General features: G+C 43.7%; 1 protein-coding gene across 4 annotated transcripts in view; it reads left to right on the top strand.

Moving 5' to 3' along the window:
• The first annotated feature begins 500 nt into the window (after window positions 1-500).
• Sap130 (Sin3A associated protein 130) overlaps window positions 501-18,130 on the top strand; it is a 73,424-nt gene continuing 55,794 nt past the window's right edge. For 2 of the 4 annotated variants that reach the window (XM_052155197.1, XM_052155195.1), the window contains exons 1-7: window positions 501-655; window positions 2,150-2,267; window positions 12,548-12,783; window positions 13,634-13,792; window positions 15,067-15,178; window positions 16,294-16,418; window positions 17,839-17,963. In XM_052155197.1, the coding sequence (XP_052011157.1) occupies window positions 2,156-2,267; window positions 12,548-12,783; window positions 13,634-13,792; window positions 15,067-15,178; window positions 16,294-16,418; window positions 17,839-17,963 (869 nt within the window). In that variant the 5' untranslated portion in view covers window positions 501-655; window positions 2,150-2,155. Of the gene's footprint in view, window positions 656-1,268; window positions 1,289-2,149; window positions 2,268-12,547; window positions 12,784-13,633; window positions 13,793-15,066; window positions 15,179-16,293; window positions 16,419-17,838; window positions 17,964-18,130 lie in introns of those variants that run through there. The other 2 variants (XM_052155198.1, XM_052155196.1) reach the window with 2 other exon arrangements.

Raw genomic sequence — 18,130 nt, 5'->3', positions numbered from 1 at the left:
AGAGTAGAGCTGCCTTATCCAATTGTGTGCACTGAGGAAGATCCAGGCGGGTGTTCGGCTCTAGCCTGGTCCAGCCTCCCCGGAGATCCCTGGATGCCAAAACCCAATTCTACATACAGGAAGGGGAGAAGGGCTCAATGAGGATACGGCGGGCTCCCGGGGCAGCCACAATCATCCTCCTTTATTCTTTATGAGTCCCACTGCCTCCACCACCGAGGTAAAATTCAACCGAGTGCTTTCCAGCTGAGGCGAAACCGTGGAATCCTTTATTGTCTCAGTCCGCAAAGGAAATGGCAGAACAGTCTTCAGACTTGACTGCGAACGAACGACAGTGAAGCCCGCGTCGTCGCCTAGGCCCCGCCCTCTTTGGGCTGGGGACTACATTTCCTAGAGGCCTCTGCGGCTCCTAGAGGCGGAACCGATTGCCGTCCTGTTCTCTGCAGGCGAGGAGTGGCTACCTGAGCGAGGGGCGGGGTTTGTTGCAGCCAGTAAGGGAAAGTCTCGTTACGGCGGCGGAAGCAGCGGCGCTGGAGTGAGGGGTGGGGGAGAGAGTGCTATCGGCCGGGCTGCGGCTGCGAGTCCCCAGCCCGAGGACATTAGCCCTGAAGACGGAGAGCAGACAAGAGCAAGCTATTGACGGCGTGGCCGCGCCCAGGTAATGGCGAAACGAGAGCCAGGAGGGAAAGGAGGAGTCGAGGGGGCGGGACTGCATGGTCAGTCCCGGTGCTCGTCCCTGGGGAAGGACAGAACCGCCACAGCGGTCCTTATTCCAGCTCTTTAGCAAGCTAGGCAGTGCAGTTGAGTCTGCGGCAGGGTCGGGATGATCGGTGCGAAGAAGGACGAGAAACACCGAGGAGTGGGCAACTCCGGGCATGGGGGCGTGGCGGACGCGGGCCTCCGCAGGGAAGTCAGCGGGAAGGAGGACGGCCTAGGGAGTTTGGCTTCTGGAGCAGTTTAAAGTGACTCTCCACATCCGGGCCCTGCGCCCGCCGCTTTCAGACCCTTGCCGGGGCGGGGCCTCCCGGATCCCCGCCCTTCTTGCCAGGGATCGCCAATCTCTCCCTTCTATTGGCCCAGCCCAGGAGTTTAGGCTGCTCCCCGCCCCCAGCGAGACTGGCGTCTTATTGGCTGGCGGCCGGTGGGTGGGCGGGGCGGACCCAGAACGCGCAGGCAACTGCGGATTGGCGCTGGATACAGTGATGCACCTCGCGTCTGGCCAATGAGCGGGCAGGGGAGGAAGGGGTAGGGTGGTAAGAGGACTAAGAGCAGAGCGGTGGCTGGCCGTAGGGTGAGTGTGGCTGGCGGGCGGGCTGAACTAAGGCGGGCCGGGGACGCGTTCCGAATTGCGTTCCCTCTGTGCCTGCAGTCCCTCGAGCCCTTCGTGGCGGCCACATATAAAAGGGCACACTGCTAATCTTGCCGAGAGGGCTCCGTAGGACGTTTTCTCCGGGAGACAGAGCCTCGACACCAGGGGTGTCTGGAAACGTGTGTCCTGGGATCTCGGAGGGGAAATGGGGATAACTGGGATAGACGGGAGATAGGCGAAGCCTGATTCCGAAGGAAAAAGTGGAAAGCAATTTTAGAGACCGTGGTTCTCGAATCCTATCCGTGTCTCGGATTGGGGGTGGGGGGATTATCCGTGATGAGGAAGAAAGGAAATCCTTAAATGGAGGCCTTTACGGAAAAGCGTTTGAGGATTCCGCAAGCATCGGGTCTTAATGTGAGATTTCCAATCCTTTCTTGGGGCTGGGCATTATGACATACTAATTATGGTTCTATTTACCTTGGTTCGAGGCTTGAGTATTTAAAGGAGCCATACTATTTTCCATAAAAATTTTACATAGCCTATGGTGTTATGGTACTACCATTGGCAGCTATATAACATTCAGTGTCTTTTTTTTTCTTATTTTAATGTAGCAATCCTTACGTATTTTGGAAGGCTATAGTAGCCTCCAGCAAGTCTGTCATTATTAATTTAGCCTTAGAACATAAGTCCTCAATAGATGTCTGCACCATTGATCATAACTAACTTTTAGATAACTAAAGCTGTTTGTTTTTCTGAGAGGTCATGGGTACTAAAGATGCTTTGATCTCTCGATGTTGGTTCTAATTTCAGAATCTGGTAATCATCGCCTGACTTGTTTTGCAGGTGGAAATGAGTTCTCAGCAGTTCCCTCGGTTAGGAACCCCTTCCCCTGGGCTTAGCCAGACACCTTCACAGATTGCAAGCAGTGGTTCCGCGGGATTGATAAACCAGGTTGCCACAGGTAAGCTATGTCATAGTGCATTTGTATTGCTTACTATTTGAAGAATGTCACTATCTTCAAATTAGCTAATTCCTTCTCATAACTACTATTTTATCGACTTTGAGGAAAGAATGTATCAATACACTCTTAAAATAAGGCATTTTCCCTCTTGTTTTTTAAAATCACTTACATATGCTAGGATAACTGTGGAACTTTAGTAAACCATGTTAATAAGAACCATTTTTAAATGTATGTGTATGTTACATTTAGTTCTCTCTTGGGAAATAGGTATAAGGGTGGTGCCCGGAAAAGAACCCAGCAGTGTGAAGAAGCTCTGCTTTTTAGGACCTTGAGAGAGAGAGAAAGAGAGAGAGAGAGAGAGAGAGAGAGAGAGAGAGAGAGAGATCATTAGGTCGTGGTGTGTGTGTGTGTGTGTGTGTGTGTACTTTTGAAGGTGAGAGGTCAGCTCAAATGTGCTTCCCCAGGAGCTGTCCTCCTTGTTTTTGATACTGGGTGGCTCACCAGGACTGGAACTCTGAGGAGCTAGGCCAACTGGCCTGTTATTGAACGAGCTACTGCCAACAGCCCTGGAGAAGAGGGTTGAAAAATATATACACTTGGTTTGTATTTGTGACATAGCCTTTGAGTGCTGTAGACTGTGGTTCTCAGTGGTGGGTGATATTCTGTAATAATTGGCAGTGTCTAGAGACCTTTGTGATTGCCACAAGGGAAGTACTAGACACTCTAAAATGGACTAAATAAACCCCTTCCACCCTCAAAGACTTATCAAAGCCAGGGAGTACTCTTGAGACTTCGTTTTCACTCCATATTAAGTATATATTGCAAGCTGAAGTGAAGTCCTTTTCCCCTTCTGTTCCTTTACTGATGGCACGTGCTGCTCTTCACTCCCCGCTCAAGCCAAAGGCCGAGGCCTCTCTAGTTGTCATTGTATTGTCTCTCACCCCACCCCCACTTTGGCCCATAATGTAGCTCAGGCTGGCTTCAAGATCCTCCTACTTCAAGACAGTTCTGGGATCACCTTTGTTCCATCATGCGCAGATGGTTTTATACACCAGTGAGCTGTGGTCCTTAGATACCATTTTGGGCTTATTCCTGCTGCTTTGACTGTTTCGTGCTAATTTAATTTTTAATTACAGATTTGTTTGTTACATTAAGCTACTCTACGCCTGCTGCTGGACAGTGTATACGGCTTCTCTGCCTATAATGTTTCTAGTTTCCATAGTCTCGGGATTTCTCCCATTTTCCCTATAGCATAGCCTTTCTTCCTGTCCAGATTTTTCTTCCTTGAGGAGTCATCCTGTCATTTTCTGGATATCCTCGCTGACTTTATCTTCTGTGACTTTCCAGATCTAGTGTCTCATGAAGCCTTGTGAGCATACACTGACCATAATGGGTAGCACACATTGTAGTCAACTTCTTGTACAGCAATCTAAAATTCTTTATTTCTTGTTACACAGAGTGAACCCCACCTATAACCCTAGCACTTGGATTGTTGAAGAAAGTTCGAGACCCGGCTCAAATCTTAATAGTTTTTTTGAAATATTTTTATGAACAGTCTACCTCTTCACTTTTCACATCAGTATTTTTTTGTCTTATTTTTTTCTTTTATTTTTCTTAAGTGAATCAAATTTATTCTCCAAAAAAATGTCTAGGGCTAAGCAGTCCGACATGAGTGAGAGCTGCGTGGTCATCAGAAACGCAGCCCCCTTCTTTCTGTGGAAGCTGTCAGTGCAACACACTTCTCAGAGAGGTCACTGAGCAGACAGACGCTCTGGTTCCATCCCTGGCACCACATAAATGGGATATGGTGGTGCGTGCTTCTAACCACAACTCTTAGAGAGCAGGGGCAAGATCTGGCATCCAAGATCTTCCCTGGGTACCCAGCATCTTCTCGGCTATCCTGGAGTACGTAAGACCTTTAGCACAAAGAGAGAGGAGGCTGGAGGGAGAGAGAAGTGTTTCACCTAAGTAGTCACATACGTCTTTGTTTCACAAGAGATAATTTGGGGTCCTAAGCATTCCAGGAATTGAAGTATATGTTCAAAGTTAAGAAGTAGAAATAGCTAGTGCTTTGAGATTCTCTTTTGTTGAAAACAACTGGAGGCATGGTTAGGGATGTAGCTTGGTGGCGTAGTGCTTATCTTGAATGTTCAGATCTCCATGAGTTCAAGGCCAGCCTAGTCTACATAGCAAGTCCCAGGCTAGCCAAGACTGCATAGTAAGACCCTGTCTCAACAAAAACAGAGAGAAAGTATGGGTAAGATGTGAAGTCGAAGCAGAGACTAAAGACCTGAGACGATGCCGAGAGAGGTCATATAACTCGGTAAATGAAAGATCGTGATGGTCACAGCCTGAAAGACTTGCTATTTTCAGCACCGTAGTTTCTTCCCTAAGTGATAAATATATGCAAAGAAATCATATTTGTGAGTTTCGACAGCTCAATTCTAAAATTTATTTCAAAATCCGTAGACTTTAAGGATTTCTAAAGCAGTTATGATCCTAGAGAAAGGAAAATCATTAGTGCCTTACTTCACAACTTATCACAAAACTTTGTAAGAAAGATGGTGTAGTCATTGGCATAGTATATATGAATAGAATAAAGTGTACTAAAACAGCTTTTATACATAGATGGATGGCCAGACTTTTTGTTTGTTTTTGACAGAAGCGTATGATTAAGTATGGAAATGAGCTTCAGTGAACATACTAGTGTGGGGTTAGGAGAACAACTTGGTAGGAGAGAATTCCTTTGCTGGTTGTTATTTGTGGGGAGGGGGCTTGTTGTTACTGTTCCTACCCTGGGACTTGGAGATGAAGCTCAGGCCATCAGACTTGCCCAGCAAGTGCTTTTACCCACATTGCTGTCTTGTTAGCCCCAAATGCCAGAATGTGGGGGGAAAAGAGACCTTGACCATTCCTTTCCTCTTAAGTAAAAAAATTCAAGAAGTACCATGGAACTAAATATAAAATTTTTAATTTCTAAAAGAACACATAAAAGATTGTTAGCAACTTCGGTAAGTAAAATATTTTCAGGTCAAAACAAAAAATACTAATTATAAAAGAAACAGTTGAGCTAGGCAGTGGTGCGCACGCCTTTAATCCCAGCACTTGGGAAACCCAGAGGTGGATCTCCGAGTTCGAGGTTAGCCTGGTTTACATAGCAAATTCCAGGACAACAAAGGTTACACAGACAAACCCTGTTTTAAAAACCAAAATAACAGTTGATATAAATTTAAAAAGATATAAGAGTATTTTTAAATAACTGTATCAGTAGCAACTCATATCCTAGATGTAGAAAGAGCTCCTATAACTAAATAATAAAAAGAAAAACAGCCTAATTTTTTGTTAGGAAAAAAATGTTGTCTACTTAATAGATACCCAACTATTGCAAACTAACTGTTGAAAGAAGTCCATGGAAAGACACTTAACAGTTTCCATCCTCAGGACAGTAGGACCTCAGACCGACCATGCCTGTGCACTGGAGCAACTGAGTTAGAATGGCAGTGCCGCGCCGTGGGGTGCTGCAGTGGTGGGGCTCTGAGCAGTCTAGCCAGTGTGGAAAACAGTTTGGCAGAACCTTAAAAAATTAAACTCAGTAATTCAGAGTGGCCAGTCTTATTCCTTCAGTATTTAACCAAGTTAGTGAAAGTATATGCTTATCCAAAGATGTTTATCGAATTTTTGTTCCTAATATCCAAAACCAGGGGAAATCAGATGGTGACATAATAAGCGAACACTGTGCAATGGACTGCCCCTATGCAATAGCAGAGCTCTAGTGGAGCGTCAGTACACTTACAGAGAGCACGGATGGGATCCTTGCAGAACACTAAGGAAAAGAAGCCAGACTCACCACACACGGTGTGCTGCTCTGTGTGTGGAATTCTGGACGTAACACCTGCAATGACAGCAAGTCCTTGATGTCTAGGGAGCAGGAGAGAGAATTGGTACCAGAGGAACATAAGTGAACTAGTTAACAGTTATCTCAGTGAGGGTTTTACTGAACAGACCCCATGACCAAGGCAAGTCTTATAAGGACAACATTTAATTGGGGCTGGCTTACAGGCTCAGAGGTTTAGTCCATTGTCATCCAGGGTCAGGGAACATGGCAGCATCCAGGCAGGCATGGTGCAGGAGGAACTGTGAGTTCTACATCTTCATCTGAAGGCTGCTAGCAAAACACTGGCTTCCAGGCAGCTAGGATATGGGTCTAAAAGCCCACACTCACAATGATACACCTACTCTAACAAGGTCACACCTACTCTCACAGGACCCTACCTACTCTTAACATACCACTCCCTGGGCAGAGTATATATAAACACAACAGTAATGGACAGTGTTCTGTATAGTAACTGAGTTGTGGTTACATTACAGACTTTAAAAGTTTTTATTTTATATGGAATTGGATTTTTTTATTAACATATCTTATTGAATTAGTGTATTTTTATATATGAATTAGTAAAGGTGATTGATTATAAATGGATAAGAGATGACCATACGTGTCACTAAAGAAGACCAAATGACTTTGGTCATATAAAAACTATTTAGCATCGCTAGTCATTGTGGCACTCCTAATTAAAGCCCTAATGAGACATTACTCTCCACCCATAGAATGGCTGTGCGCGTATCAGGATTTGTGGGGATGAGTACCTGGAACACACAAACACTGCTGGCAGAAACATAGAATGGTACAGTTGATTTGGAAAGAAGCTTACAGTCTCCTAGAAAAGTTAAGCATTAACATTTTACATCGCCATTCTGTTCACAAGTGCTGAGAAAGTTTCTATAGAAGTCATTGAATTCTCTTCAAGTAGACACTATTACAGTGGTTCTTAACTTTGCGAATGCTGTGACCTTTAATATGGCTTCTCATGTTGTGGTAACCCCAACCATAAAATAACTTTGTTGCTACTTCATAACTAATTTTGTTACTGTTATGAATTTTAATGTTAATATCTGTGTTTTCTGATGGTCTTAGGTGACCTCTGTGAAAGGGTCATTCATCCCCCAAAGGGGCCACTGCACACAGGTTAAAAACCACTACACTAAGTTGTACCTCAGTCACATGATTATATAAATCCTAATTGCAAAATTTCTGAGTGCTTTGGGAGAATCAGATCACTTATGTGTAAAATAGGAAATAGACTTGTGGCTGGAGAGAAGACTCAGCTGTTAAGAGTTGCTGCTTTTGTAGAGGACCTGAGTTAAGTTGACAGCACCCACATCAGGTGACTCACAATTGCTTGTAACTAATTCCAGCTCCAGAGAATCTGACACCCTTGTAGGAACTCCAAGGGCACCTGTACTCGACATGTACAGACAATCATATATACATAATTTTAAAATAATAATTTTTAAAAAAACCTTCGAAAAAGAAAATAATCATGTAATCTAGTTCTTGTACTTTGAGAAGCATTTTCCTGAAGAATTTATTAGACAGGGCTTTGGGATAATGAAAAATAGTCATCAGGAATACAGTAGTTTTAAAGACTACAGTAGAACTACATAGCATTTTAGAAATGATGTAGTAAGTTGACGCTAAGGAGATGACTTTGTGTGTAAAGTGTTTGGTGTGTAAGCATGACCTGAGTTTAGATTCCCCATACCCATTTTAAAAGCTGGGCATGTGGGCACATGCCTGTAACTCTAGTTTTGGAGGACAAAGACAGGCATATCCCAGGGGCTTTAGCCAGAGTGGTGAGCTGTGGACTGTACCTGTCCCAGAACATAAGGTGGAGGGAAGTAGAAAAAGGCCAAAAGTTATTGTCAGCCTCTGGCCTCTAGAGGGGACACTAGACCTGCCTCTAGACCTGCACACGTGTGCATATACTGCACATCCCCAAAGATGCCGTAGATATTACAGGGATTTATATTACTTAGCAGGAGTAGCTTCATATCCAGTAGACTATTAATAGTCTGGCCATTATAATAAGAAAGCTTGAAGCAATCCTAAATGTCTCCTAGCAGTAAGACAGATAACTCGTAACTTCATTGAGAATGAACATTTTCTGGCTCGTGCAATAATGTACATCGGTCATGTCTGTAAGTAAATAGGTAAAATAAGATATGTTTGTCATAAGTTTGGTTACATGAAGCACAAAGTAGCAGCCAGTTGTGTATTGGTTATTAACTGGGTGTTGGTACATTGAGTGATTGAGGTTTGTGAAAGTCCATTGAGCTATATCATTAACTGTTACTCACTTCAGTTATGTAGGTTACACATAACTGAAAATTAGTTAAATAAAAATACACACCAAATTTTAAAAAGAGGTGACAAGTGTCCAAAGATGGTATTGAAACATTAGCTGATAGTATCTTTGGTATGTGAAATAGATTTTCATGGAAGGATCTTTATTTTCTATACAGTTTTCCAAATAACTTAAATTGTCTGCTTAAGTAAATGTTTTATGTTATGAAAATTAAGCATGGTGTTACTTTGTGAAGTTGGATATGGGAGTGTACACCTCTAAAGTTGACACTTAGAGAACGAGTAAGTTCAAACATGACATTGCAAGTTCAAGGTCAGCCTAAGCTATAAAATAAGTTCCAGGCCAGACTGCTGATGAGACCTTGTCAAAAAACCTAAACAAAGAAAACCAGCCAAATATGAAATACAAATTTCATATGTGTATTTTTCAAATGATCATCCTTTATTACGTTAGTATTTGATACTCATTTTTTATGTACTAAGAGCCAGGGTATCACCATACAACTCTTGCCTAGAATTTGCTATGTAGACCAGGTGGCCTCAAACCCCTGGAGATCTGCCTCCAGAGGACAGTGGATTAAAGCAGTGTTAGGCAAGGCTAGCCTCAAACTGACAGTAGTCCTATCTCAGCCTCCAAGTTCCAGGCTTGTACTACGATGCTTAGCTGTTCTGGCATCGTTTTAACCTTTCCATAGGTTGTGTTCTGGTAGTCCAAAACTCAAAAGAAAAAGAGGATATCTACAGTCGAAAGTGCCTTTCATCCTTATCTGCACACCTGAGACTTGTATGTTCTTCAAGTTAGGAAATGCGTTAAACTCCTCCTTTTCCTCTTTTCTTTATCTCTTTCTTCCTTTTCTTCCCACCCCTGTTTTTTGTGGTTCTAGGGACTGAACCAAGGACTCCATGCATACCAGGCAGGTGCGGACCTACCATTGAGCCAGGCCCCCAACTGTTGTTTAACTTTTTACATTTGAGTCCAGGTTTCATTAAGTTGCCCTGGCTGGCCTTGATTTACCCGAGTGTTATATGACACTTCCTGGGAAGGCATGACTAAATATCCAGGAAACACACAGGAAACCCATAGAAAACCAGAGAGGACTGCCGAAGGCCACATTGAGCCCTTGAGCTTATTGGGGTTGCTGATATGGGTGAAGAGTTACTTACAGGGGCAGAAATGACTCAAAGACAGCTACTTCACCAAAGCCCACCGCAGCACGTGTGACAGCATACAAGCGCTGGACACTAGAGCACACTGCACAACCCACCAGCAGTTGAGCAGGTTGGCGCGTATCCGTTAGGGCGGCCTGGCTTTTCTGCCTGTTCCTGGGGCTGTAGCTCCTGAGCATACCTCTCAGCAGTCCTTAGGCCCCTTTGTACTTGAGGAGAGGACAGGGGCCTGTAGGTCTGGTCAGTCCTAGGGAATTCCTGCGCTTAATAAGATGCAGGACGGAATGTTTCACCTCCCCATAGAACATCTTAAAGATGAAAAGGTTTGTCTAGAGGAAGTTACCACACAACACTGAATTAAACTTTTCTTTTACTAAACAAATGAAGTTCATCTTTAATGTATAATATTAAGTTTATCAATCTTGTCAACAATAAATTTACATTAAAAATGTTCCATCGAAAAAACAGATGTAAAAGGCTGGAAGGACGGCTCTGAGTTCAATTCCCAGCAACCACATAGGAGCTCACAACCATCTAGAATGTGATCTATGTTCTCTTCTGGCATGCAGATAGAGCACTCAGATACATTTAAAAAAAAAAAGAAACAAAACAGTCTTTTATAGAAAAATACTGATATTTGTCAAAAACAGTGTTCTTCAAAGTTCACAGGTTTGTTTTTCCTTTTATTGAAAAAAATTTTTCTTTGACGGATTCTGATTACAGCCCTCCCACTCATATCAGTGCCTCCCCACCTGCCCTGCTCTCCCTCCCACATCCATGCCCTTTCTGTCACTTTTTAGAAAACAGAAATCTGAGGAATAATAATAATAAAATAAATATAAAACAACCAAGCAGGAAAATGAGCCAAAGAATACGTACAAGAAGTGCATATAGATGCAGAGATACAAATTCATACATACATGAATCATAAAAACCCAAAACCTATATAATATATATATTCCCAAAGACCCTGTAAGGTGTGCGGGACAGGGCAAGCCTTGACTTAATATTATGAGACAACCTCTAAAGAGGCCATTGAGTCTGTGCCATCTACTGTTGGGCATAGAGCCTACGCTTAGGGTGGCTTGAAGAAAATTTGCAAATGTCTTGGAAGACAGCTTCTGAGTTAGGGGTGTGTATGTATGTGTGTGTGTGTGCGCGCGTGTCTGTCTGTCTAGCTCCACTTCTTTCAGCTATAGGGTCCCGTCTGGTGCAGACCCCCGGCAGGCCCTGTGCATGTCCATGCATATGTGTGCCAGTCTTTGTGAGTCCATATGTGTACCAGGCCTTGATTCCTTGGTGTCCTCCATGCCTCTGGCTTTTTACACTCTTGCCTCTACTTCCATGGGTTCCCTTATTTGTCAGGTACATGTTACTCCAATGTAAGGATTATGACATGTTAGATGTCTGTTGAATGTAGATATAAAACATCCAAGATTTTAATTAAATGCATTTTAAAGGTTTGGGGTTTTTTGTTTTGTTTTGTTTTTTTCCTGTTTTTTTCCTGCTTCTTGGCCTTAGGGAAAGAATTTGATGGCTTCATCTCGTTTAGAACTCAGTATTGCAAGGTCGCTCCCCTCTGCTGCAAGAGGAAGCTACACTGATGCTGGCTGAGCAAGGCCTGATCTCTGAGTATAGCAGGATGTCGTTATGAGTCATTTTGTTGCTGTGTTCCTTTAGCAGAACAGTAGTATTTGATTTTCTCCCAGCCCCTGAACTAACTGTCTAGACTCAGGTTCTTGGCCATGCCAGCAGTTCCGTCCAGTGGAGCGGGCTTTAGCTTACACCAGCTCATTACTGGTCCCCCCACAAGCTTTGCCATTATTGGACAGGCAGATTTTTCAGACAGGGAACTCTAGTAGATTGAAGATTAAACTTTTTAATGCCAAATTTTTATAACTTTTGACAAGCGTAGTAGTATATACTCATAATCTCAACGCTCAAGGCTGAGACAGGAGGATCACAAATTAGAGGCCACTCTGGCTGCAGAGATAAACATTCTCTCAGAAAACAAGCCAGCCATTTTAAATGAAGTTGTACTATATCCTTAATGTACTTTAAACTAAGCGTTTATGTTTTGTCTATCACTGTGCATGTGTGCAAGTCAGAGGAAAACTTGCAGGTGCTGCCTCTCTCCTGCTCTGTAGAGATCAAACTCAGATGGCCAGGCTTGGCAGGAGATGCCTTTTCCCACAGAAACATCCCTACAGGTCCTGTTTGAACTGATTTTCAGTGATTGTCAGGACCCTGTGTCTATACTCAGGAAGTCTCACACCCCACAATTCTGACTCTTGGCTGCTCTGTACAGTAGGACGGTCTTAGAGGGCTGGAGGGACAGTTCAGCACTACAGAGTGAGTACTCGCTGCTTCTGCAAGTACCTGGGTTCGCTTCCCAGTTCACAGCCATCTTTAACCCCAGTTCCAGACCCCAGAGGGGGTCTGAAGCCCCCTTTGACTTCCACAGGCTCCAGGCACACATGCATGTTGTACATGAAAGCAAAAGCGGTTAATAGAGAGAGAAAGCCTTAACACTTGTCAGACACAGGCACGCTCATAACTCTGCAGTTGGAAGGCGAGGCAGAGGATTACTGCAAGTTTGGGGTTAACAAGGTCTACATAATGAGTTCCAAGTCAGCCAGGTCATATAACAAGACTACAGAAAACTGTATGTGAGAACTGGTCATGGCGTACATGTGTAACCCAGCACCCTAGAGGCTAAGACTGGAGGATCGCAGATTAGAGGCTTGTCTGGACTTCAATAGTGAGATCCTTTCTCCATAAAGAAAACAGTGTCACAAAGAATTGTTCACTATTTCAATCCTGAGCTTAACAGCAAGGACTATTCTGTTTTATACTGATTAACCTTAGAAAGAACTGTAATATTGCTTTTCCATCTTAATATCTTTACTAGTTAACGATGAGGCTGGCCGAGATGCTGATGTTGGTACAAGGGAGCACGTGGGTCCTAGCAGCTCCCTGCCGCCCCGGGAAGAGAAGCAGGAGCCAGTTGTGGTAAGGCCCTATCCACAGGTACAGATGCTGCCCGCACACCATGCTGTCGCCTCAGCCACTCCTGTCGCAGTGACAGCCCCGCCAGCACACCTGACACCAGCAGTACCACTCTCTTTTTCGGAAGGACTTATGAAGGTAACAGTTTAAAGTTCACAGTGAACCACAGCTGAAGACAGCTTGCCCTTGAGCAAAGCTAACGGAATTTTAGGTTGTACCCTAGAGTGCTGCGTCAGCTCCTCCCCTCGGGCTGTCAGTTCAGTGTTCACTGTAGAGGTTTACTCTTCTGCAGTGATGAGACTGTCCTGGGCACTTGGTATCCCAGGAGTTTTCTGTTACCCTTTTTTGTTGGTGTATTTTTATCAATTTTCTCATTTGTTTTAAAATGAAGTGTACACTGTAGGCTGGCCTGGCACTCCCCATGTAGACCAGGCTAGCCTGAAACTTGGGACAATCTTCTTGTGTCCGCCTCCCACTTGCAGGGATTATAGGTGTTTACCACCATATCTGATTGTGTGGTATAATCTGTTGATAATTGTTCAACTACATATATGCTAAGTGAGATTTATCTTGGCCCTCCATGGTTTGCTTCAGTAGCAGACCGGGTCGTATCTGAGCATGTTGCTCTCCGTATTACTTGGGTTAAAGTTTAGTTACTGAGAGTTCTGTTGCCTTCTGTGCAGATGTGAGAGGCAGGATTGTGTAGAAGACAAGGCATATAGTGTGAGCAGTACAATTCCAGGCTTTAGTGCCAGTTCTGCTTTGTACTTTCTGTGTGACTCTGAGTAAAATGTTTAGCGTGTTTGTACGTTTTGTCCTCTATACTATAAAGCACCAGTAGTTCTGCAGAAAAGCAATGCTGACAGGTGAGCCATATGACCTGTCTCGTTTGTATGCCACTCTGCAGACTGCACTTGTGTGCTGTTAAAGTAAAATGCACCTCTAGAGCGAAGCTATTGACATGTGTCCTGTGGTTTTCTATTTGCAGCCACCCCCGAAGCCCACCATGCCTAGCCGTCCCATTGCTCCTGCTCCCCCTTCTACCATGTCACTTCCCCCGAAAGTTCCAGGACAGGTTACTGTTACCATGGAGAGCAGCATCCCTCAAGCGTCAGCCATTCCTGTGGCAACAATCAGTGGACAACAGGTTCTTGTCTCCTCCTGACTTGTTAGTTTTCTAAGTACACTGCTAGCTGTTGATCCTTATGTAGTTAACTCCAGGGATGCATTAGGCCGTGTCCTGAATCATTAAATGGTTACAGATAGCCATAGAGAGATAATAGCGCTGAAATCAAAAGGAGTAACACCCAGGCTGCTTAGTGGTTAGGTCTATCTGCTGAGCATATCCTGTGCCAGCTACTGTACTCCCTTACGTGTAAAATCACACATAGTCATGAGCAGTCTTTGTCCTCGAAGGGTTACAGTCTACATGTGCTTGACTAGAAGGAGCCGGTACTGAGGAGGCCAGACTACCTCCCAGCGCTATGGTTGGAAGCATCCCAGGTTTTCCTGGAGGACTGTAGATGTGTAGCAGGCTCTCTTTGCCCTCTAATTGTGAATATTTACATTAAATGCTGCTGTTTTAACTTGAAATTTTAATTGTATTCCATTATGTATAGTTGATTTATTAAATGCTTTGAATTGTAGCGATTACTTGTGAAAAAGCTAAATCTCAAAATTTTTCCTTTGTTTTTTCAAGAGACATTAATATTTAAAAAAGATGCCATCTTGTTCTCAATTTAACATCATGTACTTTCCAGAAGTCTGGAAATGTCATCTGAGATGAACTTATGTCAGTGTGCTGGAATACTTTAGGAATGAACTGAAGACCTTAAAGTCATTATCTGTTGGATTAACTGACATGAATTTAGAAATATTAACTAGCATAAAAAAAATAATGGATATAAAGATCTATTTTAAAAAGAAACATAGAGTGGTGGGGTAAAATAAGCCTGTGAATAGGAATGGAAGAACACAATAAAAGACTGGTGCAGATATGAGTTACTAAAAATAGGCAGTCAGGGGTCTCGTCTGGAGCTGGGGTCTAATAACTCATTAAGTATACTCACTTCTGACCTGCTCATATATAGGGGTTGTTATTAACGCACAGTAGATGAAAAGGCTCCAGAGCCCCTCCCTGGGATACTCTCAGTTGAAATTGGGCGTGTGCAGGGTAGTATAGCTGCAGACGATACTCAGTATCCAAAAGGAGTGACCTGACGCAAGGCTGTACATCAGTGTGCAGCCCTTGAACCATACATGCTTTTGCCCTGGAAAAACCGCAGAAAGGAAGGGGGGAGTTTTTTTAATTTTTTTTTTATTTTCAAGAACAACCTGACCCAGTTTGAGGGAAACTGACTTTCTGTAGGCAGTAGCTAAGACCATCCTTGTGAAGATTGGATTCTCTCCTGTTTCTTCCAGGGGCATCCCAGTAACCTGCATCACATTATGACTACAAATGTTCAGATGTCCATAATCCGCAGCAATGCTCCTGGGCCCCCTCTTCACATTGGAGCTTCCCACTTACCTCGAGGTAACCACTGCACTTGTGCTCCAGTTTGGAAATAGAATAGCAAACAGACATTGCTGGAGGACAGGATGGCAGAATGTGTGCACAGTCAACCTGAAGTTACAGGCAGTGGAGATCAACCTACAACAGAACCGATCTCCAACGTGGTGTGTTGTGTGCCTCCTGCAGTTACATTAGATGTACAAAAGTCTGTGCAAATCTGAAGGAAGAGAGTTTCTTGGTGTCGTTTGAGGCCATCTTCCTAGGTAACCCTGGCTGGTCTCAGACTCTGTTCCTCCTGCAGCTTCCTCCTAAATGCTGATTGCAGGTACACTACCCATGGCTGGTGGTATTGTGTTGTGTTTGTGACAGGGTCTTGCAGTATGGCCCTGATGTGCCTGGAGCTCCATAGCATGTGGGCCTCCAACTCAAATAACTGACCTACCTCTCCCTTCCCATTACTGTGATTACAAGGTTGGACCCACACCTGGCTTCTTGTGATAGTGTTTACTGACAATGTTTGTTAAAATTTTAATGTCCATTGCAATAAGATTGATTTATTCGTATAAGTTAAAATAAGTTGTAGTAAATTTAAGGAGTTTTAGCCTTCCATTAGAATTTACAAGAGTTAGAAATTGTTGAAAAAACATCAGACAAATGGAAGCAGGTTTCCTCAGAGCTGCCCCAAGCCAGTTCCCAGCAGTTGCTCCCTGACTGCTAGGAGCCTGTGCTTTTGAGGCTGCCTTAATGGAAATGCTAAGACACTGTTTGCCTTTTTACACTGTACATGTCTGCACTAAGGTCACAAAGGCAGCATGAGAAGCTGACATTACTAGTGACAAATGTGTTAGACACAATCTAGATAGTGGCACCATACTGTGCTGCTCTTGTAGCAGCAAAGCAAATCAATTGTGTACCTCCTAAAATGCATATAAACAAATTTAAAAACAAAACACATATTCCTTGAATACACATTTTCTTAATTTTTTTGGTGATAAAGGAAGTGTATGTAGTAGTATACTGGTGCTGAAAACCCACATGCTGTCCAGTCCTTGGCCATTATGCCTTTCCTAGGGAATAGAATTGGCTTTATTCAGTAATGCTTCTGCAGACCCTACTGATAACTTTTGTCTTTTCAGGTGCAGCAGCTGCTGCTGTGATGTCCAGCTCTAAAGTGACCACAGTCCTGAGGCCAACGTCACAGCTGCCAAATGCCGCTACGGCCCAGCCAGCAGTGCAGCACCTCATCCACCAGCCAATCCAGGCACGTGGGTTCGGGTGCTCAGCCAGCATGGCTTCTGTACCTTACCACAGCTGTGCTCGGCCAGACACTGGAGCGCTCCATAGCCTCAGTTACTTCTCTCTGTTGAGTTTTCAAAGCTTTGCAGAGTTTGGAGGATGCCCTTTGAGCAGTGCAAGTGTAGAGCAGGGACAATAAGAATTTGATGGGAGGGCTGGTGAGATGGCTCAGCGGTTAAGAACACTGACTGTTCTTCCTAAGGTCCTGAGTTCAAATCCCAGCAACCACATGGTGGCTCACAACCATCTGTAAAATGAAATCTGATGCCCTCTTCTGGTGTGTCTGAAGACAGCTACAGTGTACTTACATATAATAAATAAATAAATCTTTAAAAAAAAAAAAAAAGAATTTGATGGGAAAGTGACAAGTAAGACCACTGGTGCTAGAGATTGAAAGGAGCAGGAAAAACCGTGGTGGCTACAGTGCTGAGGAAAGGCTAGCTGAGATAGAGAAGGATGGTCACTGGAGAGAGCTCTGTGAGCACTGAAAAGGTTTATGTACATTTTATGCATGGAAATAAATGTCTCCCTTTTCAGGTAGCTTTCAACTACTAAATGCATCTCTGGCAGTCCCCCTAACGCACGCGCACACACTCACACACACACATACACAAACACACACAATCACCTTCTTCCATATTGAGAATCAAGCCCAAGGCCTCTTGCATACCAGGCAAGCGCTCTAGTAGCTGAGCTACACTTGAACCCTGCTTATGTTTATTCAAGGAATTCAGCAGTCTGTGCATATAGAATTGTGCTGTGTCACCAGGAGATGCATGTTGAGAACAGATGGCTCCGTAGTTAAGAGCACTAGCTGTTCTTGCAGAGGCTCTAGGTCCATTCTCAGTACCCTCATGGTGGCTGACAGCTGTCTGTAACTTCAGTTCCAGGGGATCCAGTGCCCTCTTCTGACTGCCACATGCCTTGTGTGCATGTACTACACAAATGTTCATGCAGACAAGATACCCATACACATAAGAAAAGAACTGTTTTTAAATCTCAAAGGGAAAAAAAAAAGGGTAAGAGTTAGTGCTTCTAAAATTAAGGACTTCGAAGACATGGAGCATGAACTGGACTTTATAGATGATGTAATCTTTGAAAGATGCATCTAACTTACTTATATAGACAAGGTAGAAAGTCTAGTACTTTCAGGGATCAAAAAGGTAATATTTGTGAGTTAGCTGGTCTTTAAAAGCAAATATAGCCTGGTATGGTGGTACACACCTTTAATGACATTTAAGCCTCAGGATTATGTATGTGGAATATATAAAAAATTAAGGAGACTTAGAACCAGGCTCATGTTTCAAAACTGAGTTTTCATATTTGGCTTGCTGTGTTTTATTTTGCCTTCTGCCTTAAGTGAAGTATTTTTCTCTCCGCTGCAGTCTCGTCCACCTGTGACCACCTCCAGCCCGATCCCTCCTGCTGTAGTAGCGACAGTCTCAGCCACCAGAGCCCAGTCTCCCGTCATCACTACGACAGCTGCACACGCTGCCGACTCAGCCCTCAGGTATGGGTCGTGTGTCATCTCCCTCTCCTTCTGCTTTATTGGACTCTGTAAATAAATGCTCTTTTCTAAGTTGAACTCTACATCAGGGCTTCTTAAACTTTTCATTTCTAGAAATTTCACATAACCTTGGATATATAGGTATATAAAATAAGTGCACACACCAAACA

This window comes from Apodemus sylvaticus, chromosome 13 (genome assembly GCF_947179515.1).
Source record: "Apodemus sylvaticus chromosome 13, mApoSyl1.1, whole genome shotgun sequence".
NCBI classification, from domain to species: Eukaryota; Metazoa; Chordata; class Mammalia; order Rodentia; family Muridae; genus Apodemus; species Apodemus sylvaticus.
Note: the sequence above shows the minus strand (reverse complement) of the source record. Positions and strands in the feature narration are given on the sequence as shown.